This window comes from Xenopus tropicalis, chromosome 9, assembly GCF_000004195.4.
Source record: "Xenopus tropicalis strain Nigerian chromosome 9, UCB_Xtro_10.0, whole genome shotgun sequence".
Classification (NCBI taxonomy): Eukaryota; Metazoa; Chordata; class Amphibia; order Anura; family Pipidae; genus Xenopus; species Xenopus tropicalis.
The window spans coordinates 85484004-85511726 of record NC_030685.2 but is presented as its reverse complement, the minus strand read 5'-3'; the positions used below and the strand labels follow the sequence as shown (position 1 = coordinate 85511726).

Genomic DNA, 27723 nt, shown 5'->3' with positions numbered 1-27723 from the left:
ATATGTTACAATAAAACCTAAGTTTTAGTGAGTCATGTGACAGAAATTACATCACTAAGCTCCGATTATAACTGATGACATCACTAAGCACCGTTTATAAGGATATAATTTACAGTTTGGTCCCATAGGAAAATGACCAACCTGTATACTATAATAATATAATCCATTTTCTCACGCCTTTGGAGAGGAGGATGAAGGTGCGGAGATGAAGGCCCTGAGCAGACACAAGAGGAATGCATTGTGAATTTAAGACAAATATTGAAGGAATTTCCCATCATTGCTTTCCAGCCGAGCAGAGCATTTGGGCTTTGGCAAGTCCCGGCCCGTCCTGCTTGGGTCTTCCTGCTGGAACGCGACGGAGGGCTGGAAATTCTCAGCGCACAAAGCCCAACTTCTCAAGCGCCCAAAGAGGGGCCATTGTTTGTGCGCCAAGGCAGGAATGGAAACCGCACACACACACACACACACAATAACCTTTTAATGGCTGAAACATGGCCGAGCCTTCAGCAAATCAAAGCTGCCTATTCATTAGGGGATCCTTCCACCCAACGGGTCACATGATGTCCTTCCAAGCGAGTGCTCGGAGCCATGTCTGTATGGTAACGGGGCAGCGAGGCATCTGGGGGGGCTCTCAATAATATAATGAACAAGTACTAACAGCTGGAAAAGTGCAAGCCTCTGGGTCAAGTGATAAAGTGAATATAGAAACAGGGGTTGGGGGGGGTCAACGACCCTTTTCAATATCTTATTCAAAATATCCACCCAGATGTGATTGTTGGGTTTATTTCAGGCTCTAAATAGCTTTATGTGTGTCTCCGGTGCCGGGGGGGGGTGGGGGGGTGAGTATACGGGAAAGGCATTAGGGACTTGCTCACTATATACAGGGTGTATATATATATATATATACATAAATAGTATACAGTTGGGTCATTTCCCTATGGGACCAAACTGTGTATTATATCCTTATAAACAGCACTGATGTCATCAGTTATAATCGGAGCTTAGTGATGTCATTACTGTCACTTATATATTATAATAAATAAAGTACCCCCTATTGTAAAATATAGAGATATTACAAGTCACCTTGGAGTTCCATGACCTGTATAAAAGCGCGAGGCCGAAGGCATCGCGCTTTTATACAGGTTATGGAACTCCAAGGAGCTCCTTGGTGAATTATAATATCCCTATATGTTACAATAGGGGGCACTTTATTCACTATATATTATAAGGAACTCCTCTGTGACTTATAATATCCCTATATGTTACAATAGGGGGTACTTTATTCACTATATATTATAAGGAACTCCTCGGGGGCTTATAATATCCCTATATGTTACAATAGGGGGTACTTTATTCACTATATATTATAAGGAACTTCTCGGGGGCTTATAATATCCCTATATGTTACAATAGGGGGCACTTTATTCACTATATATTATAAGGAACTCCTCGGGGGCTTATAATATCCCTATATGTTACAATAGGGGGCACTTTATTCACTATATATTATAAGGAACTCCTCGGAGGCTTATAATATCCCTATATGTTACAATAGGGGGTACTTTATTCACTATATATTATAAGGAACTTCTCGGGGGCTTATAATATCCCTATATGTTACAATAGGGGGCACTTTATTCACTATATATTATAAGGAACTCCTCGGGGGCTTATAATATCCCTATATGTTACAATAGGGGGCACTTTATTCACTATATATTATAAGGAACCCCTCGGGGGCTTATAATATCCCTATATATTACAATAGGGGGTACTTTATTCACTATATATTATAAGGAACTCCTCGGGGGCTTATAATATCCCTATATGTTACAATAGGGGGCACTTTATTCACTATATATTATAAGGAACTCCTCTGTGACTTATAATATCCCTATATGTTACAATAGGGGGTACTTTATTCACTATATATTATAAGGAACTCCTCGGGGACTTATAATATCCCTATATGTTACAATAGGGGGCACTTTATTCACTATATATTATAAGGAACTCCTCTGTGACTTATAATATCCCTATATTATACAATAGGGGGCACTTTATTCACTATATATTATAAGGAACTCCTCTGTGACTTATAATATCCCTATATTATACAATAGGGGGCACTTTATTCACTATATATTATAAGGAACTCCTTGGTGAATTATAATATCCCTATATTATACAATAGGGGGCACTTTATTCACTATATATTATAAGGAACTCCTCGGGAACCCCTCGGGGGCTTATAATATCCCTATATGTTACAATAGGGGGTACTTTATTCACTATATATTATAAGGAACTCCTCAGGGACTTATAATATCCCTATATGTTACAATAGGGGGCACTTTATTCACTATATATTATAAGGAACTCCTCGGGGGCTTATAATATCCCTATATGTTACAATAGGGGGCACTTTATTCACTATATAAGGAACTCCTCTGTGACTTATAATATCCCTATATGTTACAATAGGGGGCACTTTATTCACTATATATTATAAGGAACTCCTCTGTGACTTATAATATCCCTATATGTTACAATAGGGGGTACTTTATTCACTATATATTATAAGGAACTCCTCGGGGGCTTATAATATCCCTATATGTTACAATAGGGGGCACTTTATTCACTGTATATACAATTACACAGTCCTGTAGCATCAGCTTCTATGCAAATGATCCCCACTTGATGCTTTCCACGCCCCCTAAGCTTGGCTGCCCAATAACAGCCCAGAGCCCACTGAGCATGTGCAGGGCCACTGACACTCAATAGATGGCCTAACAAGATCCAAGATGGCGAGCTGCTGGGGGCTAATTTAAAGGCTGTTGCACCATTGTTCTGGTACAGTAAGTTCTGTATATAAAATACAGCATTTATACCCATATTCTTTTTAGTAGGTTTAAGTTCCCCTTTAAGATGCTTCTGGAAGTACACCAGGAGAATAAACAGCACAATAAAACAAGGAGAGGCTCTGTGGGAGGGTGAGTAAATAATGACTGGGATTTCCCTGGGGGATTTGAGTCAAGTGGGGGAAATATAATCCGTAGGAAACGTTGGCTACGCGGGGAAACTGCGCATTTGTACCGACAGAACCTGCGTTATTGTTGCCTCCGTCCTACTTTCTCTTATTTCTCTTTCTCCGCTTCTCCCTCTGCCTTTTGTTTTTCTTATTATCAGTAATTATTTTACCCCCAAGTCCTTCAAAGGGCAAACAAACTAGATTTTGTTCCCCAGCACAATCCTAATTGCCCCCTTTGGCTAATTGCCCCACCCATATTTACTCCTCTGCCTCCCCTAAACTGACAGATATCTTTAAGGGGTTAATATTTTCAATTGGTCTTCATTTTTCATTAGTAGTAGTTTTTTTTATTATTTCTGTTTGTTCAGCAGCTCTCCCTTAACACCAGCTATTTGGTTGCTAGGATCCAAATGACCTTAGCAACCAGGGTGTGGTTTAAATGATAGACTCATATATGAATAGGAGAGGACATGGATAGAAAAATAAGTACTAAAAAGTAACAATAACAATAAAACTGGAGCCTCACAGAGCAATAGGTTTTGGCTGCCGGGGGTCAGTGACCCCTGTTTGAAAGCTGCAAAGAGTTAAAAGAAGCTATAAGAAAACTATAAATAATGAAGACCAACTGAAAAGTTGCTAAGAATTGGCCATTCTATAACTTACTAAAAGTTAACCACCCCATGGGGCAAAGTCCTGCTGCTATGATCACATGATATTCCCCTGTTTAGTATGCATGCAAGCTCAACCAATAATAAGCCTGCATTTCTTGTATATCACGGAGAGAGAGAATTCTGGGCCGGCACCGAGCGCTCTATTTTCACTTCCGCAGGGTGATTTTGTACAAGGTGAATCTCTTTGAGCTCTAGAAAACCAATTAAAGAACTCAGAAGTGCAGAGGCCAATGGGGACTCCGGTTCATGGATACAGCCTTGGGATTGGTTAAGCCTGTACGCATACTAAATAGGGCACAGACACCGGGCAGGAACGTTGCTCCATTGCACAACATCTAATAAAATAAAACAAATAGCTCCGTGTATCTCTTCGCGCCGGTGCCAAGGGTAACAAAGTCGCGCCCTGCGGCCCCGTTGGAGCTTCAAGCTGCAACACAAACCCAGGTGGCTTTACGGAACACAGACGCTGTATTTTAAAGGGGAAGAAATACATTACCAGTTTCATTCACCAGAAACCTCACAATAACTATTTATATTTCATATATTAAGACTCTGTAACTTTAACACAGCATCTATGCAATTCTGCCACTAGTAACCCCTCCAACACCAAAATACAATCAGCCAATCAAAATCGCAGCCTTCTTGGTGACTCTAGAAAAGCCAAGTCATAATGGCACCAACTCAGCTCAGCCAGAGCCATGCATCCCAGGGGCTATTAGCCTCATCTACAAGTCATTCGCCTTTGCTATTGGCCACGTATTTAGGGACATCACTGCAAAAAGCCCAAACCAGTCCAATATGGCGGAACGCTGTGGCGCACCTCACACAGTTAGAAGCAGGATTTCTGTTTCTAAGCCCTCATGCATCCAGTTCAAAGCGGGTTAAGATCACCCAGAAGCATTTTACACACTTTTAGTTAGTTGCCTTGAATAAACAAGTAATAGCCGTGGGGTTACTATAAAAGCATATTTCCCCTTAGAATAAACACTGGTCCCATTAGTAATCCAATGTTCCTTACTAGGTATAGAGCTGTGATCACTTTACATCATATTCCTGGGCTGCTCTCTTACCCATGGACATCCCTGTTAGGCGGGGCCAAGCCTTACTCCGCCCTCCTTCTCACTTGACCATGGGAAAGAGAGCAGCAAAATAATAAAATCCCATAACTAAAATCTATGGAATGATAACAAGGTGCCAAAGACTCATGCTATGAGCAGCTGGGGGGCACAAGGCTGGGGGGCAGCATGACATGCACGGAAGGGGTTAAACAGACCAGAGAAAGTGAAGGAACGCTGGCGCTGCACGCCATGGGGATGGGGGCTATTCATGCTTTTACGGATATTCCGGAGTTTGTTGTTGTACTCTGGAGGAATGGAGGAGAGGCCGCGGGCAGGTTGATGGTGCAAACAGGGGAGGAGGAAGGAGCCAGAGGTGAGAAAGGGGAAATCCACCACGGAGAGGAGACAGGAGGATGAAGAGAATGAAGGGAAAAAAAAGGAAAAGAAATAAAAAATGTTAATAACTCAGTTATATGAGCAAAATCTGTGGATAGAAAAATTAAAAATGGCAACGTCGAACTGGGCCCCCTAGGGCCAACCAGGGCCATTCAGGGCCCATTCCAATTGGATAGAGACAGCGCTAAATGGTACAGAGTTTGTATAGGTCACTCCAATTGGATAGAGACAGCGCTAAATGGTATAGAGTTTATATCGGTCACTCCAATTGGATAGAGACAGCGCTAAATGGTATAGAGTTTGTATTGGTCACTCCAATTGGATAGAGACAGCGCAAAATGGTATAGAGTTTATATTGGTCACTCCAATTGGATAGAGACAGCGCTAAATGGTATAGAGTTTATATTGGTCACTCCAATTGGATAGAGACAGCACTAAACGGTATAGAGTTTATATTGGTCACTCCAATTGGATAGAGACAGCGCTAAATGGTATGGAGTTTATATTGGTCACTCCAATTGGATAGAGACAGCGCTAAATGGTATAGAGTTTATATTGGTCACTCCAATTGGATAGAGACAGCGCTAAATGGTATAGAGTTTATATTGGTCACTCCAATTGGATAGAGACAGCGCTAAACGGTATGGAGTTTATATTGGTCACTCCAATTGGATAGAGACAGCGCTAAATGGTATAGAGTTTATATTGGTCACTCCAATTGGATAGAGACAGCGCTAAACGGTATGGAGTTTATATTGGTCACTCCAATTGGATAGAGACAGCGCTAAACGGTATGGAGTTTATATTGGTCACTCCAATTGGATAGAGACAGCGCTAAATGGTATAGAGTTTATATTGGTCTGTGATGTAAATAAGAAGGGCTGATGGGAATTACCCCAGACTGGGGCCATAGTGGGCTGGGCCAATCAGGAGTTCCCCTAGTCCTCAGGCAGGCCAGTTCGACCCTGTGCCATGGATACAAAAGAAATAAATTCACCCAGAATCGCCGCTGGCACCATGTGTAGGGCACCGAGCTGCAAGGAACTGATAATCCAATGGGATGACACTGCCAATGGGCACAGCAAACGGATGCTCATATTTAATTGCTCTGATAAATTATATTTGATCCTTTATGACAGCTGGTGAGACTGGCGCCGGGCACCACGTGTGTCACGGACGGATCATGTTAAGCTGCCACACGTGGGTCTCACATGGTTGTGTTGTTGGTGTGTAAACACTATGAGCTTGGCAGAGTTCCCACATAACACAGTGTATAGGTAACTGGGTCTACAGAACCTGTTGGAGCTGCCACATAGTTCCCTCTTAGACAATGAAGTTGAACTACAACTTTCAGCACCATGGTCAGATCCCAAGCCCTTTATTCCACCCTTCATTTTACATTTATTAGCCCCTTTGCCCCCCCTGCCTGTTCCCAATGTGCTTCCCCACGGATGTATTCTTGGCTTCTGGGTTTATTAATAACATTGGGTCACCACGGTATCCGGTCAACATGAAGTCAACTCAACTACTGAACTCTGGAGCCAGTCCAGCATAAAGGAGTGCATGGCTCTGGTCCAGAGGGGAACTGGAAAGCTTTAGGGTGAAGACACACGGAGCTACTTAGTAGCAGCTACTTGTCACGGCTACTAAATGCCAGAAAATCCCCTGCCATAGACAATACTGCTAAACACACGTAGGGACAATTATCAGTAAATGATCAGCTTTGTCTGTTTTAGTAGCCACAACAAGTAGCTGCTACTAGTAGCTCTGTGTCCCTTAGAAGGAGACTCTTTAGCTGTCTCAGCATATTGTCCTGTATTCCCATTGTTCCCAAAGGACTCTAGTTGTGCCACTGCCAACCTCCTACCCAAGGATTCCTGCCAAGCTCTGCCAGCGCTAAAACCAACCAGCCCAAGATTTCAGCTGATCCAGAGCTCCGCAGATGGAGCCGCCAGTACATTGTAATATATTGTATGTTGGTGTCATTATTAGGACATCAATGGAATCACTGTGGCCTTATCTGCCCCTCTGACTCTCCTACAGATTAAAGGTGGCCATACACGAGCCGATTGTAGCTGCCGATATGGGTCCCTTAGACTGATTCGGCAGCTTATCGGCCGTGTAGGGGAAAAAACGACGGGCCTGCCCAACCGATATCTGGCCTGAAATCGGGCAGATATCAATTGGGCAGGTTAAAAAATTCACTCGGATCAGGGACCGCATTGGCTCGTTGATGCAGTCCCCGAACCGACTGTGCCTATTCCAGGCGTTATAATTTGATCATTTGGCCCCAGGGCCAAATGACCGAATTAGCACCTTTACAGATGGAGCACTAAAGATTCCGAAAGCTTTCTCTGGATCTCATACAATCATTTACATTCCCTTACCTTCCCCATACACCTTCAGATCCACTCGCTTGGTGATGTCGCCAAGTGAGCGGATCTTCTCCCGATATCCCCCACCTACGGGTGGGCGATATCGGGAGAATCCAGGCTAATTCCATTGTTTGGCCCTATGGCCAAACGATCGAATTATAACGACGGGTATAGGCAAAGTCATTTCGGGGACCGCATCAACGAGTCGATGCAGCCCCTGATCCGACTAGATTTTTTAACCTGCCCGATCAATATCTGCCCGATTTCAGGTCAGATATTGGTTAGGCAGGCCTGTCGGTACTGCCCATACACGGGCAATTAGCTGCCGCATTGGTCTAGGGGACCAATATCGGCAGCTAGAATTGGCCTGTGTATGGGCACCTTTAGTCTCTATTTGCACAGGGGTAGGAAGACAATGTTTGTCCCTAGGGAATGTCCCCTCCATCAGTGCAACAACTTGTGTGCTGCTGGCACAGACTGGCACAGGGGCATCACTGGGACCCCGAGTAGCTGCCCTGCCAGTGTCTGCCCTTCCTTCCTTCCTTTCTTTCAGAGGTTCTCAACCTGTGGGTCAGGACCCCTTTGGGGTGGAACAACCCTTTCCCAAGGGTCGCCTAAGACCATCGGAAAACACATATTTCCGATGGTCTTAGGAATAATTTTATGGTTGGGGGTCACCACAACATGAGGAACTGTATTAAAGGGCCGCGGCATTAGGAAGGTTGAGATCCACTGGTTTATTTCTTCCCCTTCCAACAGGGAAACAACTCTAGGGCGCAAGCGATCCCCCCGCTTTTGATACTGTAACTCATCCTACTGTATCCGGATCCCATTTCAAGGCCTAAATTCATGGCTTCTTTAAATATCTTGTTGGGGGGAAAAGCACGAGGGCTAGGGCTAAATCCAGAGGGAGAAAAATCCAGCCCCGCGTCTCTGTGCCCTAAAAACTGCTGCTGATGGGCTGCATTCCGTACATGCCCCGGGAGAAACACGTAAGGGGCTTATTTCTGTTCTTTGACTAAATAAAGCCTGTGTCTCTATGCACTTCCCTTGGAGCTCAACAAGCTGATTTATGGCCCCCCGGTCCCACCCAAAGACTGTACCTTACATGTATTTAGCACGGCATCTCCCTTGTCTAAACACCATTCCGAAGGGAACATTTTATGGCAGAGGGGGCCCTTCAAATGAGTCCCACTGTATTCTGTATAATCCCCATCAGAAAGGAAAATAAAGGAACGCGTAAAATAATCAGTTTGAGGTTACTTGGTCCCTAGAAACCTGTAGCAAGATGCCATGACAGCTCCTCAATTCCACAAACTTAATGGAGCGCTAAGTCTGGAAGGTTTAGTTATGAGCGAGGCTTGTTTGGCGCTTATATACAGTATAACCACCCCCCCAGCTCTGTAATTGGTCTCATCCCTTCAAACGGTGTCATTATTCACTATAATGTAAGATTTATAGCAGAGAAACGGAATGAAATGAAGCCTCAGAAGCTACAGTAGAAGATGGTCGAACCCATCAGAGCTGATTTGTTTACCCTTTGGTATCACTTTATTTTTTTGGAGAAAATAATGGAGACATCCAATCAGTTGTCTTAAACGGAGGAGAGCGAAGGGTGGAAAGTTCCACCGACCCCATGATGCTGGGCCCTAAGATCCCAACACCCTCCATAATGACTAATGGTTGTATACACAGCATCCAAACATTTAGCCACAGCGGTTGCCAACCATAACAAGCCTTTACATGACTAATGCTTCTGATGTCCTCACACTAAACACTGAATACTGTGGGCTGAACGTGGGCTTAACTGGAAGCCTAGAGGCTGGGAACCAGTACTCAAGAATGGAGACAGATATTAAGTTGAATAAAGGAAGGAGATAAGAACCTCAATCTAAAAAGTAAGTTGTAGGACCTACTGGACAGATGTAGATAGTAGATTTCCCTTTTGGCTTAAGGGGCAACCAAATAATGGTTTCAATGGTTGTGGAACCAGATACATCACATTGATATTGCTACCGAGATCATTTGGACCTTACAGGCAAAACATAGACATAGTAAGGAGGTCCCAGTTCTACTTACCAGCAATTCTGTGAGCTACCAGCCCTTCCAGACTGTACTGTTCATCGTCTGGCTCTCTGGTCGGAGACTGGGATTGAGGCTGAGGTTGAGCCATGACCACAGAAGAAGCAGGAGAAGAAAGGACGGGTTGCTGAGTATTGCTCTGCATATATGCCGATAATGGTGGAACCGAAGATGGCGAAGCACTACTTCCATAGCTATAGCTTCTTGTCAATGCCAAAGGCGGTTGTTGGTTCTGATAACCATAAGGAGAGAAGGTTCCAGCAGCATAAGGCTCCCGATAGTCATTCAGAACTTTTTCTGGCCCAACAGCCCGAGCTTGGTCATGATGCACCCCAGGTGAATATGTTCTCGAAACCTGTTCCGAAGGCAAGTGTGGTTGGCTTTGAGAGGCTCCAGCGCTCTGCACCATGCTAGGAGCCACGTAAGCGTTGCTAGGCCTTTGTGTAGCCACCTGTGGAGTCGGCTGGCTATAAATGCCCAAAGATGGCTGCGCTGAGAAGGATCCTTGCACTGGCAGAACCCTTTCTTCTCTAGGGGCAACAGGCACACTCTGAGACTTGTGCATTTGTGAGAATGAAGGGTCCAGGTCCAGCATAAGCATATTAAGTGCTTCTATAGACTGCTCAATCTCCTTCTGGGAAGCCATTTTGGGGAATTCTGGGATGCTGTGGCTCTGTGGAACAGTCTGGAAAGTGCTTGGCTGCGGGCTAGGACTGGCAACTTGATTCTCAGTAGTTCCATCCCGGGATGGGGGCCTGCTTCCACTTTGCTGCCACGAGTTAAGGCCCCTCTGCACCGCCTCTCTGCTACTAACGCTACGGGCTGGAGCTTGGGGTAGTTGAGAAATGTTTTCGAATTTCCCTGGTTCGGCAGCGGTGTACGACTGTGAACGGTACATGCCATTCGGGTCATAATAGTATAAGTGCTTTTGTGTTACATTTGATGGAGAAGGTTGTCCCCAGTTGGGCTGGTTGACTTGATAGGCTAAGTTTTCATGAGCAGACACGGAAGGTCGCATATGGATCCCTGCATCCTGGGAATGAGGGATCAAAGCGCTTTTTAAGACATTCTGGTTGTTGTACGGGTAGCCGCCATTAATCATCGTCTCTTTACCAATAAACCCATGTTTTTGCAGGTTATCAATGCCATTAACAGTGGCTGGACCATTGGTCAAGGGGGACATGCGAAGGTGAGAATCCTGGTAGCCAGTCTCACTCAAGCTTGGAATCACATCACACGAAGACAGGGTCCCCAAGCTTCCAACACTGTGAACATCATGGTTGGGCAGATCATCATCAAGAATATCTGTCTCTCGTTCCACCTGCGGAGATGTCCGTTCCCCATTGACGTGGACTTGCGCCGGCACAACGTGAAGCATCGCTGCTGCTGCAGATGTGCCCGGATTTAAATTGTGCATCTGCCCTTCGGTCTCCAAGCCAAAGCCGCTCAGGAGCCGCTCCAACTCTTGCTTCTCCTCAGGGGTCAACCCTTGGTTGGCAGCCGCCGTGGCCACTTGCTCATCGGTCTTGTCGGTTTTGGTCGAAGCAGTCGAGTTGCCGGAGTCGCTGCTCACGGACAGGGTGTGTTCAATGTGATTGGGCGCGGCAGACAACGGAATTCCGCTGGCGTTGACGGTGCTGGTGCTGCCGTTCGTAGAGTCTTTCTTCTTCACCTTGGCGTACAGGCTTCCATCCAAGGGGCCTTGAGTGTGTCCAACCTCTACGAAGAAGGAGAAAAAAAAAAAAGACCATTAAGCACTTAAGAACTTGACGGAAAGTCAGATGAAAGTCATTATTTAGCAATGTTAATGTCTTCACCCCTCCACCCTCTTGCTTACTGTGATATCTATAAGCCTTGGCTACAGCCAAGATGTCTCTCTAGAGAAACCGCTAAAGCCTCAGCCCTTCCTCTCATATCAATTCCAATGGCAGAACAAAAAGCATTAACATCTTTATCGATACAAATATCAAGTCGTAAATTGAATGTGCTGTTGATTTAAATTCCAGCGCTCGGATCCCACAGGAGCCTGTCCCCATTCCAAGCAATTCAGCCCCACCGCGATTCTCCTCCAAGTCCAACAACAGCTTCCGTTAATGTGTTACATAATGGCACTTTGGAACGCAGCATGCAAACATATGGCAATTAATAATTAGCCACAAACAGACGGGGTGTCCAGGGAGCCGGTGGCCTCCTCAGATCCCCCCCCCCCCCGGTGAGGAAAGGCAGATAGAGAACCTCCATAGGGGGTGATACCATCATGGCATAAGGATCTGCTATGGTGGCTTAGAGAGTCCTATCTCATATGGACCCAGAAAAGTACTTTAGTGCCTTAACATGTATTTTATATTTGCCTATTGGTTGAAAGTCTGGGTCAGGCTTTTCAGAATGGAATTCATAATGGAAATACTTTGAGAACAAGCCCGGTGTCTCAGGGGACTCATGGAATTTGTCTGAAGAAAAAATACTTATCCGTCAAGAAATTTGTTACAAACTATCTATAATAAACTGATTTCATATTTTATAACAATGATGGAGACAGTAGGACAAGATGGAAAAGTAGGGCAAAATGACAGTAGGACAAGATGGAGACAGTAGGACAAAATGGAGACAGTAGGGCAAGATGGAGACAGTAGGGCAAGATGGAGACAGTAGAGCAAGATGGGGACAGTAGGGCAAGATGGAGACAGTAGGGCAAGATGGAGACAGTAGAGCAAGATGGAGACAGTAGAGCAAGATGGAGACAGTAGGGCAAGATGGAGACAGTAGGGCAAGATGGAGACAGTAGGGCAAGATGGAGACAGTAGGGCAAGATGGAGACAGTAGGGCAAGATGGAGACAGTAGGGCAAGATGGAGACAGTAGGGCAAGATGGAGACAGTAGAGCAAGATGGAGACAGTAGGGCAAGATGGAGACAGTAGGGCAAGATGGAGACAGTAGGGCAAGATGGAGACAGTAGGGCAAGATGGAGACAGTAGGCCAAGATAGAGACAGTAGGCCAAGATGGAGACAGTAGGGCAAGATGGAGACAGTAGGGCAAGCTGGAGACAGTAGGACAAGATGGAGACAGTAGGGCAAGATGGAGACGGTAGGGCAAGATGGAGACAGTAGGACAAGATGGAGACAGTAGGACAATATGGAGACAGTAGGGCACGATGGAGACAATGGGGCAAGATGGGGACAGTAGAGCAAGATGGAGACAGTAGGGCAAGATGGAGACAGTAGGGCAAGATGGAGACAGTAGGGCAAGATGGAGACAGTAGGGCAAGATGGAGACAGTATGACAAGATGGAGACAGTAGGGCAAGATGGAGACAGTAGGGCAAGATGGAGACAGTAGGAAAAGATGGAGACAGTAGGGCAAGATGGAGACAGTAGGGCAAGATGGAGACAGTAGGAAAAGATGGAGACAGTAGGGCAAGATGGAGACAGTAAAACAATTGTAACCTACATGATGTATTTACTGTTTGATTTGCTCTTTTAGCGGGTTTGGAAACTCCATTACAAGGAATTTGTAACTTATTTGGGATTTCTCTGCCCACAAAGAGGGTTGTTACATTTACCCATCAAAGACAGAAAAACGTTCTCAGCGAGGGAATTTGGGAACATTTTCCTGGCCGGAAGCCCAAGAGATTGTGGAAAGTGTATAACACAGATGTGACTCTCATGAGTTTTATCTCCGCTGCTTATAAATAGGGAATATTTTCCCTTTAACAGCTGCACGCCCTTGGTCCACTTTGTAAATACTAAGCCAGGTGAACATATTGAACCAACATAAATACATTTGGATGTTTGGGTACAGAGAAGTCATTGGGTAGGAACAAAGCAGAGGGGACAGACTCGGGCCTTTAACACAATTGTACGTCGAAAAAGCGTGGGAAAGCTCAACATTCTACCACACGTTTGCCCCCTATTGTGCTCTTGTATAATTAGTGGGAATAAGGGACATAAGGGAAAGGTAGGTACAAACAAGGTGGAGACAGTGGGGCAAGATGGGGACAGTAGGGCAAGATGGAGACAGTAGGGCAAGATGGAGATATTAGGGCAAGATGGAGACAGTAGGGCAAGATGGAGACAGTAGGGCAAGATGGATGTAGTAGGACAAGGTGAAGACGGTAGATAAAGGTGGAGACAGTAGGGCAAAATGGAGACAGTAGGACAAGATGGAGACAGTAGAGAAAGATGGAGACAGTAGGGCAAGATGGAGACAGTAGGGCAAGATGGAAAAAGAAGAACAAGATGGAGACAGTAGGACAACATGGAGACAGTAGGGCAAGATGGAGACAGTAGGACAAGATGGAGACAGTAGGGCAAGATGGAGACAGTAGGACAAGATGGAGACAGTAGGGCAAGATGGAGACAGTAGGACAAGATGGAGACAGTAGAGGAAGATGGAGACAGTAGGGCAAGATGGAGACAGTAGGGCAGAATGGAGACAGTAGGACAAGATGGAGACAGTAGGGCAAGATGGAGACAGTAGGGCAAGATGGAGACAGTAGGACAAGATGGACACAGTAGGACAAGATGGAGACAGTAAAGCAAGATGGAGACAGTAGGACAAGATGGAGACAGTAGGACAAGATGGAGACAGTAAAGCAAGATGGAGACAGTAGGACAAGATGGAGACAGTAGGACAAGATGGAGACAGTAGGACAAGATGGAGACAGTAGGACAAGATGGAGACAGTAGGACAAGATGGAGACAGTAGGACAAGATGGAGACAGTAGGGCAAGATGGAGACTGTAGGACAAGATGGAGACCTGTAGAGCAAGATGGAGACAGTAGGGCAAGATGGAGACAGTAGGGCAAGATGGAGACAGTAGGGCAAGATGGAGACAGTAGGACAAGATGGAGACTGTAGGAGAAGATGGAGACCTGTAGAGCAAGATGGAGACAGTAGGACAAAATGGAGACCTGTAGAGCAAGATGGAGACAGTAGGCATAAAGGCAACAGTAAGACAACATTGCTACAGTAAGTAACAGTAGGCCAAGATGCCAATTTGCCAAGAGTAACCAAAAGCTAAAGGGTCATACGTTTGACCGCAACGCTTTGCTCTATGTAATGATTAACCCCGTGCTGTGGGCATACATTCCACACACATTATAACACACTGTAGGTGGTTCCAGTGAAGCCAATGAGAGGCAACCCTATCCGACATTAATTTGTGTTTATTGTCCCCGCATCCCTCCTTGGCACTGACTCACTCTGCCCCTCCCTAATCCGCGGGGGCTCGCCGTGCCAAGAACTCAGATATTTCAGCCCCTCCGGGCGGCGCTGAGTGGGCTGATTCACTGCGAGCCGTTAGGGTGGAGGTGAGAAGGAACTGATGGCACCGACACTCAATGTTCATAGAATTACAAAGCCCAAACCTGTTGTTCAGCAATGTCCCTCCGAAGCGCTACAGGCGTACGTATGTGCCCACCGGCGGCACCGGCGCATAGAGGGGAACATTTACTCACACATAGTTCAGCCATTACTCAGGCTTCTGCCCTCTGGTTTTGTAAAAGTGGGCACAAAAGATCATTTATGCACATACTGCCTACAAGGAGATGGAATGTTGCCGGGGGGGTTGTTCCTTTCCCTTGCTTAGCTTTCTTATTCTGTTATACAGATAGCTAGAATCTCAGCCATAAAGCAGGGCAGGACTGCTGCTTACAATGGGGGGGATCAGATAGGATCTGTGCCACTGTGACAGAATGCTCTGTTATACAGATAGCTAGAATCTCAGCCATAAAGCAGGGCAGGACTGCTGCTTACAATGGGGGGGGATAGGATCTGTGCCACTGTGACAGAATGCTCTGTTATACAGATAGCTAGAATCTCAGCCATAAAGCAGGGCAGGACTGCTGCTTTCAATGGGGGGATCAGATAGGATCTGTGCCACTGTGACAGAATGCTCTGTTATACAGATAGCTAGAATCTCAGCCATAAAGCAGGGCAGGACTGCTGCTTACAATGGGGGGATCAGATAGGATCTGTGCCACTGTGACAGAATGCTCTGTTATACAGATAGCTAGAATCTCAGCCATAAAGCAGGGCAGGACTGCTGCTTACAATGGGGGGATCAGATAGGATCTGTGCCACTGTGACAGAATGCTCTGTTATACAGATAACTAGAATCTCAGCCATAAAGCAGGGTAGGACTGCTGCTTACAATGGGGGGATCAGATAGGATCTGTGCCACTGTGACAGAATGCTCTGTTATACAGATAACTAGAATCTCAGCCATAAAGCAGGGTAGGACTGCTGCTTACAATGGGGGGATCAGATAGGATCTGTGCCACTGTGACAGAATGCTCTGTTATACAGATAGCTAGAATCTCAGCCATAAAGCAGGGCAGGACTGCTGCTTACAATGGGGGGGATCAGATAGGATCTGTGCCACTGTGACAGAATGCTCTGTTATACAGATAGCTAGAATCTCAGCCATAAAGCAAGCTGTCCTTGAGTTTTCCCACATAATAAGTAGATTTTCCTCAGATCGCTGTATGTTGGCTACACATGACGCGTTACTTTATATTTATGAAATTTCCCCTTTAAGTGGCACACATCCCTGGCGTGGGAACAGTGCAGCTATGCAAAACCCGTTTCTTGGCCTTTTATTTTCTAACAATTTGTGGTGAATTCATTGGAAAAATTCCCGTCCAAATTGGTAAATGTGGGATTGTCATTAAAATGCTTTCGGAAGATGCAATCCTGTCTTAAAGGCACAGCGCCATCGCTCCCTGATTCATAAGCCCCCGTACAAAAGATGTATTGTTTCATTAAAGCTACAGGCACCCTGCAGGGGATTCTGGGATTGCACTCTCCTAGCTGATTCTACTGAGGCCTCTCACACATGCAGTGCTGCAGACAAGGCAATAAAATCCCGGTGCCATTAGGGAGACGCCAAACGGTTACTGTTCCTTTAAACCCAGTAGAAGTGAAGTTGGGGCTGAATGAGTTTAACCGCTGAGTGATTGGGAGACCCAGGGGCTGCGCTAAGAATCCCCTCCTTACTGTGCAAGCCGGGGGAACCTGCCGAAAACTATGATAAAGTAATAAAAATTATATTTAGCCACAACCTGACTGGACTACATCTCCCAGCATCCCCCGGCATCCATCCCAGCATCCCCCTGGCAGAGAGCGCCTTTCCGTTGCATTAATATCACGCAGCTGCCAATATAAATCCTCAATAAACCACGGCCCATCACCTAGGGAAGAGAGTGGGTCCCACCGCAAACTGTAAGCACTATACTATTCAATAGACAGGAGGTTTAAAGGGCAAGTATAATGGAGTGCCTTTTGTATAGAGACTATAGAGTGGTTTAGTGCAGACTGGGAGACAGTCTACCTATCGGCTAGCACCCCTGGCACCCCTGTACCAATTAAAAATGTATTAAGTATTATTTTTATACAGTATACATTTATAGCACTAATCTGCCTGGGGATGCTGGGACTTGTAGTTCAGCAGCTAAATATACTTTTGCCTTGCGTGCATAGTGTATATTATAGGGGGGTTTCTAATGCCCCCACCACCACCATTTGTCATGGCCCAAGGCCTTGACCCCAGCAGAATTCCTCTGTCTGCTTTATAGTTGGCCAACATGCGGCCCTCCAGCTGCTGCTGTAACTTAGCAGGTTGTACCTGCCTTGTCTCTACTCCACTGTAGGAATAACTGCTTTTACTCAATGAACATGTCCCGATATTCACTCATTCTCACTGGGTTTCAAGTTATTTGTACATTGTCATCGAAAACAATGTCTATCTGGCTATTTATATTCCCTGCACAGCTGGTTCTGACTCCTGAAGCCAGTGAGTTCTATTACATTGCTGAGTCAGAAGCAAAAAAATGGACATGGTTTTCAATAGCAATGACATTTACAAACAGCTATAAATCCAATGAGAATGAGGAATGAATGGATATTGGGGAGTTGTATCAGGAGTCAGAACCAGCAGTGCAGGGAAGGGAAAGGGACAGACACAGTGACAGTTACACATAACTATAAACCCAGTGAGAATGAGGAATGAATGGATATTGGGGAGTTGTATCAGGAGTCAGAACCAGCAGTGCAGGGAAGGGAAAGGGACAGACACAGTGACAGTTACACATAACTATAAACCCAGTGAGAATGAGGAATGAATGGGTATTGGGGAGTTGTATCGGGAGTCAGAACCAGCAGTGCAGGGAAGGGAAAGGGACAGACACAGTGACAGTTACACATAACTATAAACCCAGTGAGAATGAGGAATGAATGGGTATTGGGGAGTTGTATCAGGAGTCAGAACCAGCAGTGCAGGGAAGGGAAAGGGACAGACACAGTGACAGTTACACATAACTATAAACCCAGTGAGAATGAGGAATGAATGGGTATTGGGGAGTTGTATCAGGAGTCAGAACCAGCAGTGCAGGGAAGGGAAAGGGAAAGGGACAGACACAGTTACACATAACTATAAACCCAGTGAGAATGAGGAATGAATGGATATTGGGGAGTTGTATCAGGAGTCAGAACCAGCAGTGCAGGGAAGGGAAAGGGACAGACACAGTGACAGTTACACATAACTATAAACCCAGTGAGAATGAGGAATGAATGGATATTGGGGAGTTGTATCAGGAGTCAGAACCAGCAGTGCAGAGAAGGGAAAGGGACAGACACAGTGACAGTTACACATAACTATAAACCCAGTGAGAATGAGGAATGAATGGATATTGGGGAGTTGTATCAGGAGTCAGAACCAGCAGTGCAGAGAAGGGAAAGGGACAGACACAGTGACAGTTACACATAACTATAAACCCAGTGAGAATGAGGAATGAATGGATATTGGGGAGTTGTATCAGGAGTCAGAACCAGCAGTGCAGGGAAGGGAAAGGGACAGACACAGTGACAGTTACACATAACTATAAACCCAGTGAGAATGAGGAATGAATGGATATTGGGGAGTTGTATCAGGAGTCAGAACCAGCAGTGCAGAGAAGGGAAAGGGACAGACACAGTGACAGTTACACATAACTATAAACCCAGTGAGAATGAGGAATGAATGGATATTGGGGAGTTGTATCGGGAGTCAGAACCAGCAGTGCAGGGAAGGGACAGACAGTGACAGTTACACATAACTATAAACCCAGTGAGAATGAGGAATGAATGGATATTGGGGAGTTGTATCAGGAGTCAGAACCAGCAGTGCAGGGAAGGGAAAGGGACAGACACAGTGACAGTTACACATAACTATAAACCCAGTGAGAATGAGGAATGAATGGATATTGGGGAGTTGTATCAGGAGTCAGAACCAGCAGTGCAGGGAAGGGAAAGGGACAGGCACAGTGACAGTTACACATAACTATAAACCAAGTGAGAATGAGGAATGAATGGGTATTGGGGAGTTGTATCGGGAGTCAGAACCAGCAGTGCAGGGAAGGGAAAGGGACAGACACAGTGACAGTTACACATAACTATAAACCCAGTGAGAATGAGGAATGAATGGGTATTGGGGAGTTGTATCAGGAGTCAGAACCAGCAGTGCAGGGAAGGGAAGGGACAGACACAGTGACAGTTACACATAACTATAAACCCAGTGAGAATGAGGGATAATTTGGGCGCAGTTCCCCTTTACAGAAAGACTCCACTAATAACTTGCAGTTTGACCTTATACATAGGAAAGTGAAATGGATAGGATGGGATAGGATGGGATAGGATAGGATGGGATAGGATGGGATAAAATGGGATAGGATAGAATAGGATAGGATGGGAGGAATTTATAGGAAACAAAATATTTTCCGGGACACGGTAGAAGGGCGCTGGGCACAAACAAGTGCTGGTTCTGGTCTCGGTTCCACAGCTGAGAGTATCGCCCATAGGGAGAGAGGCACACAGAGCATTATTTGGACAGGACCGGCACTTTGTTTATCCAGAGGTCGGAGCGGGATACAAAACAAATGGGGAATAATAGGGATGTTTGCCGTCTCCCTATCTCTGTTTACCCAAAGGCTTCAAAGCCCGGAACAACAGACCAAAAAAATGTTCCTGTGGGAAAGCGGCAGCCGGGCACCATCAGAACCAATATGGCCGCCTCCCTGCAGGATTCGCTACTAATGGATCATGAAAGCACCAATAACTCATTACCGGAACCCACTTCTTTATGCACCTCGTTAATAATAAATGGGGGCCGGTCGGGACAGAGAGGAATTGCAGTTATGTTCTGCCCTCTTCCCCCCCCCCCCCCCCCCGCAGGGATCAATAGGAAAGGAGGCAAAAATAGATCACAGGCAAATAAAAATAGTCAAGGTGGCCCCGTGGCCCCTGCAGCTGCTCGGGCACATTAGGCAATGCTGGGAAGCAAGGAAGGTGCCAGGGAACCCCGACGGTCGGATGGCATTCACCGCTGCCCGGTCAGGGGATGGACCCTACAACTGGCTCCTACACTAAATAAAGCAATAAAGAGTTTTAAAGGGGCGGTTCACCATTAAATAAACTTTAGTATATTATACTAAGCAACTTTCCAATTGGTCTTCACTATTTATTTGTTATAGTTTTTGAATTATTTGCCTTCTTCTAACTCTTTGCAATTGAAATGGGGGTCACTGACCCCGGCAGCCAAAAACCTATCACTCTGTGAGGCTCCAGTCTTATTGTTATTGTTACTTTTTGTAATTTTCTATTCTATTCAGTCCCTCTCCTATTCATATACCAGTGTCTCATCCGAACCGCTCCCTGGTTGCTAAGGTAACTTGGACCCTAGCAACTAAATAGCTGCTGAATCTCCAGATTGGGGAGCTTCAATGAATCAGAACCCACAGTTACAGGGTACAGGTTCCCAGCTGTATTTGAGGGGCTGAAGTGAGAGATGTAGTTGTACAGAAGCCTGTGCCCCACACAGGTTACTTTGCCTTTCGTTGGATGGAATTATTGGATGCATGGCACCTTGCCTTACTACAAGGCAGCAGCGAGCGCGCCGGGCGCTTGGATAAACAGACAGATTTCATTACACTTAATCCCGGCTAAGAACAACACGCGGCGCAGCTGTATGATTTCTGCTACATACTTACAGCTTAAGAATGCAAACAGAAACGCACGCACACGGGGGGGACACGCACCTCTGTCCCTGCCCAAAGGGGACCTGTCGGTACATGCAGCCCCCACTCAGGGGGCCCTATAGGGAAACATGCGTGTTTATCCACATACACAGGGTCCCCATAGGGTTACACGCAGCTCTGTCCCTGGCCACAGGGCTCCATAGGGAACTCTCCCCCTATATATATATAGGTATTCCATATGGTCTTCAGGGATGCTCCCCTGTCTATGGGAAACACCTGTATCCCTATCCATGGGGGTTCCACACATACAGCTCCCCCTATATATAGGTATTCCATATGGTCTTCAGGGATGCCCCCCCCCCTCTCTCTCTCCAGTGAGGATCTATGGGAAACACCTGTATCCCTATCCATGGGGGTTCCACACATACAGCTCCCCCTATATATAGGTATTCCATATGGTCTTCAGGGATGCCCCCCCCCTCTCTCTCTCCAGTGAGGATCTATGGGAAACACCTGTATCCCTATCCGTGGGGGCTCCACACATACAGCTCCCCCTATATATAGGTATTCCATATGGTCTTCAGGGATGCCCCCCTCTGTCTCTATCCAGTCAAGATCTTTATCCCTATCTGTGGGGCTTCACACATACATATACCCCTATACAAATAGACAAATACACCTGTACCCAACAGGGCTTTGCTGGGATGTGCACCTTTATTCCTATCCCAGAAGCTACATAGGGACACCCATACTTGTACCCCTACACATGTATCTCCTTCCAAGGGTGCTCTGCTGGGACAGGCACCTTTCCCTATCCCTAGAAGCTCTACAGGGACTCACAATCCTATATATAAGGGGCCCAGCGCTGCCCCTATACATTGGGAATTCATACTGGCACAGGAACCTGTATCGCTGTATCGCTATCTAATGGGGCTCTACTGGGACAAGCACCCCTATCACTATTTAAATGGTTTCTATAGGGACACCCACACTTTTTGGTATCCCTATCCATTGGGGTTACACACCTCTACCATTATTCACATGGGAGCTATAGGCACCCAAGCACCCCTGTTCCTCGCCAATCGGGTGCTTTAGAGACAAACACCCCAGTCTATACCCTGTCTATAGGGGCTCTATATTATCATTTTAATAAGGACCTTGGCTGTTCATCTCTTTCTTGCCCCTCTCCTGGGTCAGTGAGTGTGGAACATAGTCTGGAGAGTTACAGCTCAGATGACAAATAACAGGGACAGTCCTGCACAATCTCTCCCCATAAAGCACCTATAACGTCCCCCCCCAGTCCATAATGAAGATTATGAAAGCCCCTCTGTCCCCGCTGAACAGACCCCACACTCCCCCATTCCCAGCAGCCTCCCCAGCTCAACCACTTGCTACTTTTTTCCAGCCTGATGCTGCCAGTAAATGACATTATACCTTAATACACACGTCAGAACATAAACACCGGCCGACTGACACTTGGGCAACCAGACTGGAGATAAACGAGAAGAACAGAACTGAATTCCAAGGGCAAGTATCCCTCGATATGTCTGGAGCCATTCAATGTGTTTTAGAGACAATGCCACTCGCAGTACCACTTTCCACCTGTTTCTAGCAACCCACCTCTTCCATAAAAAGCAATGGAACAGCGCCACCACAACGAATATGCGACCGAAACAGGAGGTGACCCCCCCATAGCACAGGGGTGGGAAATGCACACTTCACTCCACACTGATCATTCCCACAAACTGAGCAATACTTGCCCTTTAGATACATATAAACAATAATTCCATAGTAAATCGAAAATATTCCCATGAAACACAGCTGGAGAAGAGAAAGTGTCGGGGTTAATCCCCCCTTAATTCCAGCCACTTGGCACCAAATCCTTACTGCACTAAATACCCCCAAGGCAGATAAGAAGTGGAAGCTTGGAAGAAGTTAAAAGCCCTGGCAAATCTCTCCTGTCCATCCTGAACCCCAGCAAGATTCTGCCCCAGCCCATTCACAGATTCTGCCCCAGCCCGGGGCATCCCTCGGAGCAGCCCAGATTTCACTCACCAACGTTCCGTCAGTAGGACGTCTCCCCCCCGAGAGCATCAGAAGAATGTGAGCGCTGCAATAAACAGGCTGGGGATCATATAGTGCTGGGCTATGTGCAGAGCGGAGAGAGAGACAGGCAGAGAGGGAGAGACAGGCAGAGAGGAGGAGGAGGAGTGTCTGCCTCTCGCCTGTAGTGGGATAGAGACACTCTGCCAGCTGGTTCCCTGGGGCTTGGCCTGGCGCTGCCATACAGAATGACATCAGTGCGGCCGGGAGCTCCACCGACCAGTCTGTAACAATGGGGGCCCCGTGTCAGAGCCGGGGAGGCGTAATGGGAAGACGCGGATGATACGGGACAATGTACAGGGAATAAAGGAATGTCGTACTTTGCAATTTAACCCTTTAGCACTTCATTATTTCTAAACAAATCCAAGGAAACTGCCACTATAACGAAAGAATAAGTCATTCCGAGCGACTCCCCAATATACGTTCATCAGTCGATGCCGCTGTTTCAAAAGTTATCAGTAAACGTCTTTGCTTCCGACTCCTGAAACAATGTAGCAGAAAGCAGCCGGCTTACAGAACTTCTCTGACACTGTTTCCAGAACTAGGAACGAATACAGGGGAAAAACCCACAAAAGGCATAAACAAATACCGCTGCAGGTGCTGAAGGTTGCTATGGTAAGCGAGACCCTAGCAACCAAGGCAACTTCGGAAAATCGCGGCGCCGCTTATGATCTCCCACCAACGATTTACATTCTAGCCGGTGGGATGGCATTTCGGGGGGCAACTAATCTCCCCGTGTGTCACAGCCCTTAGGACCCACCTAGAAGACCTGAAGCCCTGCACAATGGCACCCAATTGTAATTCATTTGCCCAACAGTAGGGGGTCCCTCCATTAGGGGGTTCTGTTTGAAAAAGTCAGGATTTAATTGGCTACAGACAGGTCTGGTTTCCCCAGGATTGAGGATAATATTTAGGCTTCAGACTCCCGTGTTACAGTATCCACCAACGGCTTTCTGACCATCCCAAAATACATCTCGGTCCCCTGTTATGAACACCCTGAGCCATAGTTTATTTCCGGAAAAGTCAGTGACACTCGATCCTTGTGGCTAAAAGACCCCCGAGGAGAAAGCGGAACAGAATGAACATTAGCGAATGTTACCACTTTAAATTGTCGTTATAGGAGTGAGAGCATAGCCCAGCAATCCCTGCAGTGCGTCATAGGAGTCAGTATGGCAGCTTCCATTCTTTTCTGTCAAATGTACAAATACACACAGAAACTATATAGTAGGGAGAGATGGTGCCTATAGTAGCAGTGGGGGGATAATAGCCTCTGGGAAGGGACTGGGGCTGTGGGATAGCAGGTATAGTAGGGAGAGATGGTGCCTATAGTAGCAGTGGGGGGATAATAGCCTCTGGGAAGGGACTGGGGCTGTGGGATAGCAGGTATAGTAGGGAGAGATGGTGCCTATAGTAGCAGTGGGGGGATAATAGCCTCTGGGAAGGGACTGGGGCTGTGGGATAGCAGGTATAGTAGGGAGAGATGGTGCCTATAGTAGCAGTGGGGGGATAATAGCCTCTGGGAAGGGACTGGGGCTGTGGGATAGCAGGTATAGTAGGGAGAGATGGTGCCTATAGTAGCAGTGGGGGGATAATAGCCTCTGGGAAGGGACTGGGGCAAATAAGCACTCACCCCAAACCCCCCCCTAACTGGCCTTCAGGCTGGGCCCCCTTAGCCCATAACAAGGTTACAGATATATAAAAACATTGGGGTAACAGTCACCCCGCTATAGTTCCAGGGGTACCCAGGGCACAAATAAGCACTCACCCCAAACCCCCCCCTAACTGGCCTTTAGGCTGGGCCCCCTTAGCCCATAACAAGGTTACACATATATAGAAACATTGGGGTAACAGTCACCCCGCTATAGTTCCAGGGGTACCCAGGGCACAAATAAGCACTCACCCCAAATCCCCCCCTAACTGGCCTTCAGGCTGGGCCCCCTTAGCCCATAACAAGGTTACAGATATATAGAAACATTGGGGTAACAGTCACCCTGCTATAGTTCCAGGGGTACCCAGGGCACAAATAAGCACTCACCCCAAATCCCCCTAACTGGCCTTCAGGCTGGGCCCCCTTAGCCCATAACAAGGTTACAGATATATAGAAACATTGGGGTAACAGTCACCCTGCTATAGTTCCAGGGGTACCCAGGGCACAAATAAGCACTCACCCCAAATCCCCCCCTAACTGGCTTTCTGGTTAATTCCCCACCAAGTATAAGTTCCCCTTTAATAGAATTATACATTATTTTCCCTAGGTACAACCCCCATTGTTTTTAGACCCCTCGGGTGCCACAGAAGGAGCCCCACAGAGTTGCCCCCAAGCGCACGGAGCTAATTTGGAGCTTGTGATCTCGCTGCCGTCTAAAGGGGTTAAATGAAACACCTAATTAGAGCTTTTCCGTGAATGCGCATTGTGCGCCGGTGGCCCATTTTCCCACTGTTATTCCATTGGCAGAGAATGCCGGGCAAGCAGGCTCACACGCTGGGCTCATTGTTACCCTCTCAGCTCTGATTACCCTGCCCTACATTCCATGGCACAGAGAGCCTCTACTTATGGTTATTAATGCCGCTGCCCGGCTTTCTGTGAATGAACTGTATTAATTATGTAAATGCCCTGCCCCGTCAATGGAGCCATTCTGCCCCGGGTAACCCTTTCAGCCCCACGACTGACAGAATCTTGGGAAAACTGTGCAATTCTTCAGGATTAACCTAAATAAGAAAACTGGCACAGGGAGTGAGAAATTCTAATTAACCTGAAATCCCTCTGCTGTGTTACAGGTCGCTCCGCTGTGACAGAATCTCAGCCATAAAGCAGGGCAGGACTGCTGCTTACAATGGGGGGGGGATCAGATAGGATCTGTGCCACTGTGACAGAATGCTCTGTTATACAGATAGCTAGAATCTCAGCCATAAAGCAGGGCAGGACTGCTGCTTACAATGGGGGGATCAGATAGGATCTGTGCCACTGTGACAGAATGCTCTGTTATACAGATAGCTAGAATCTCAGCCATAAAGCAGGGCAGGACTGCTGCTTACAATGGGGGGATCAGATAGGATCTGTGCCACTGTGACAGAATGCTCTGTTATACAGATAGCTAGAATCTCAGCCATAAAGCAGGGCAGGACTGCTGCTTACAATGGGGGGGGGGGGGTCAGATAGGATCTGTGCCACTGTGACAGAATGCTCTGTTATACAGATAGCTAGAATCTCAGCCATAAAGCAGGGCAGGACTGCTGCTTACAATGGGGGGGGGATCAGATAGGATCTGTGCCACTGTGACAGAATGCTCTGTTATACAGATAGCTAGAATCTCAGCCATAAAGCAGGGCAGGACTGCTGCTTACAATGGGGGGGATCAGATAGGATCTGTGCCACTGTGACAGAATGCTCTGTTATACAGATAGCTAGAATCTCAGCCATAAAGCAGGGCAGGACTGCTGCTTACAATGGGGGGGGGATCAGATAGGATCTGTGCCACTGTGACAGAATGCTCTGTTATACAGATAGCTAGAATCTCAGCCATAAAGCAGGGCAGGACTGCTGCTTACAATGGGGGGGATCAGATAGGATCTGTGCCACTGTGACAGAATGCTCTGTTATACAGATAGCTAGAATCTCAGCCATAAAGCAGGGCAGGACTGCTGCTTACAATGGGGGGGGGATCAGATAGGATCTGTGCCACTGTGACAGAATGCTCTGTTATACAGATAGCTAGAATCTCAGCCATAAAGCAGGGCAGGACTGCTGCTTACAATGGGGGGGATCAGATAGGATCTGTGCCACTGTGACAGAATGCTCTGTTATACAGATAGCTAGAATCTCAGCCATAAAGCAGGGCAGGACTGCTGCTTACAATGGGGGGATCAGATAGGATCTGTGCCACTGTGACAGAATGCTCTGTTATACAGATAGCTAGAATCTCAGCCATAAAGCAGGGCAGGACTGCTGCTTACAATGGAACCAGTACCAGTATTGGCTGAGACCAATGGATACTAAATAAGCTTTTTTGCTCTTGTAATATTTTGTAGGAAATTAACGATTGCCCCCGCCCATGCGGTTTAGTTCCCCTTTACACCCAGTAGCTCTATGGGAAGGTTTACATTAAGGAGAAGCCATAAAGTATTTCTGGAATGACCCAGCAACAATAACAAACTCTCCGGCACCAGGATCTTCTCCAAACCCGGAATGGAATTTTGGGTCAGCTGAGCCGCAGCAACCAATCACTATCATCCTGCTTTATACACAGACCCCCTATATGGGGGCTAAAGGCTTGCCGATTGGCTACCAGCTGACGTGCTGATAAAACACAGGAGCCCTTTAAAATATGCCATTATCGGGGGCCCCCAGCAGGGACTGTAAAACCAGCCAATAAAAGGCAGCGAAGGACTAACGCTTGATTGGTGCAGCAGTCAATGAGGCGTTTTATTCGCCAGAGAATAAAATTTAAGGTCAAGGCCAAGGGTTATGGCCGACTGGGTAATGGTTTAGAGTCACCCGAACCCATATGGATGGGGCACCGTATAACCAACCCCACATGTGGGCTGAACCGGGGAAATTGCCTCTAGTTATTCCATAGCTTCATACTGTTAACTTACTATTTCAAGGGGAAGTTAACCCTCCAACGTAGGTATAGTTAATTATCCAATTCTCATCCCTGTTCGTATAGAAAGGACCTGCAGCCGCAACCAACCAGTGACTTAAACTTGGAAATAACATATGGAGAGCAATGGGGAATCCAGCACCGGCCTGGCTGCCTTCCCAGTGCATTGTGGGAGCCAGGACTAAGCTGGAAACATTCGTCTCCTGGTAGCAACTATTTAAAGCCGCACTGACAAGGAGGAAACGTATTATTGTCCGCACATTCCGAAGCTGTTACGGATAGAAAGGGGCGGAGCTAACACAGAACGGGGGGGGGGGGGGGGGGGGTGCTGTTTATCCTGTCACCCATGTCATTCGGTTTGGCAAATGGGGTCGGGCAGATTCTGTTCTGATGACAC

At 46.7% G+C, this 27723-nt stretch overlaps 2 protein-coding genes across 7 annotated transcripts in view; one reads left to right on the top strand and one right to left on the bottom strand.

The window, feature by feature from the left end:
• LOC116407773 overlaps positions 1–27723 on the top strand; it is an 880143-nt gene that overhangs the window by 87329 nt on the left and 765091 nt on the right. The gene's annotated exons all lie outside the window — the stretch shown is intronic.
• tns1 (tensin 1) overlaps positions 1–27723 on the bottom strand; it is a 244620-nt gene that overhangs the window by 26776 nt on the left and 190121 nt on the right. For 4 of the 6 annotated variants that reach the window (XM_031893769.1, XM_031893771.1, XM_031893770.1 and 1 more), the window contains 2 exons: positions 9611–11332; positions 4976–5065 (listed from right to left, as the gene is read on the bottom strand). In XM_031893769.1, coding sequence (XP_031749629.1) covers positions 4976–5065; positions 9611–11332 — 1812 coding nt within the window. The remainder of the gene's footprint in view (positions 1–4975; positions 5066–9610; positions 11333–27723) is intronic. The other 2 variants (XM_031893772.1, XM_031893773.1) reach the window with 1 other exon arrangement.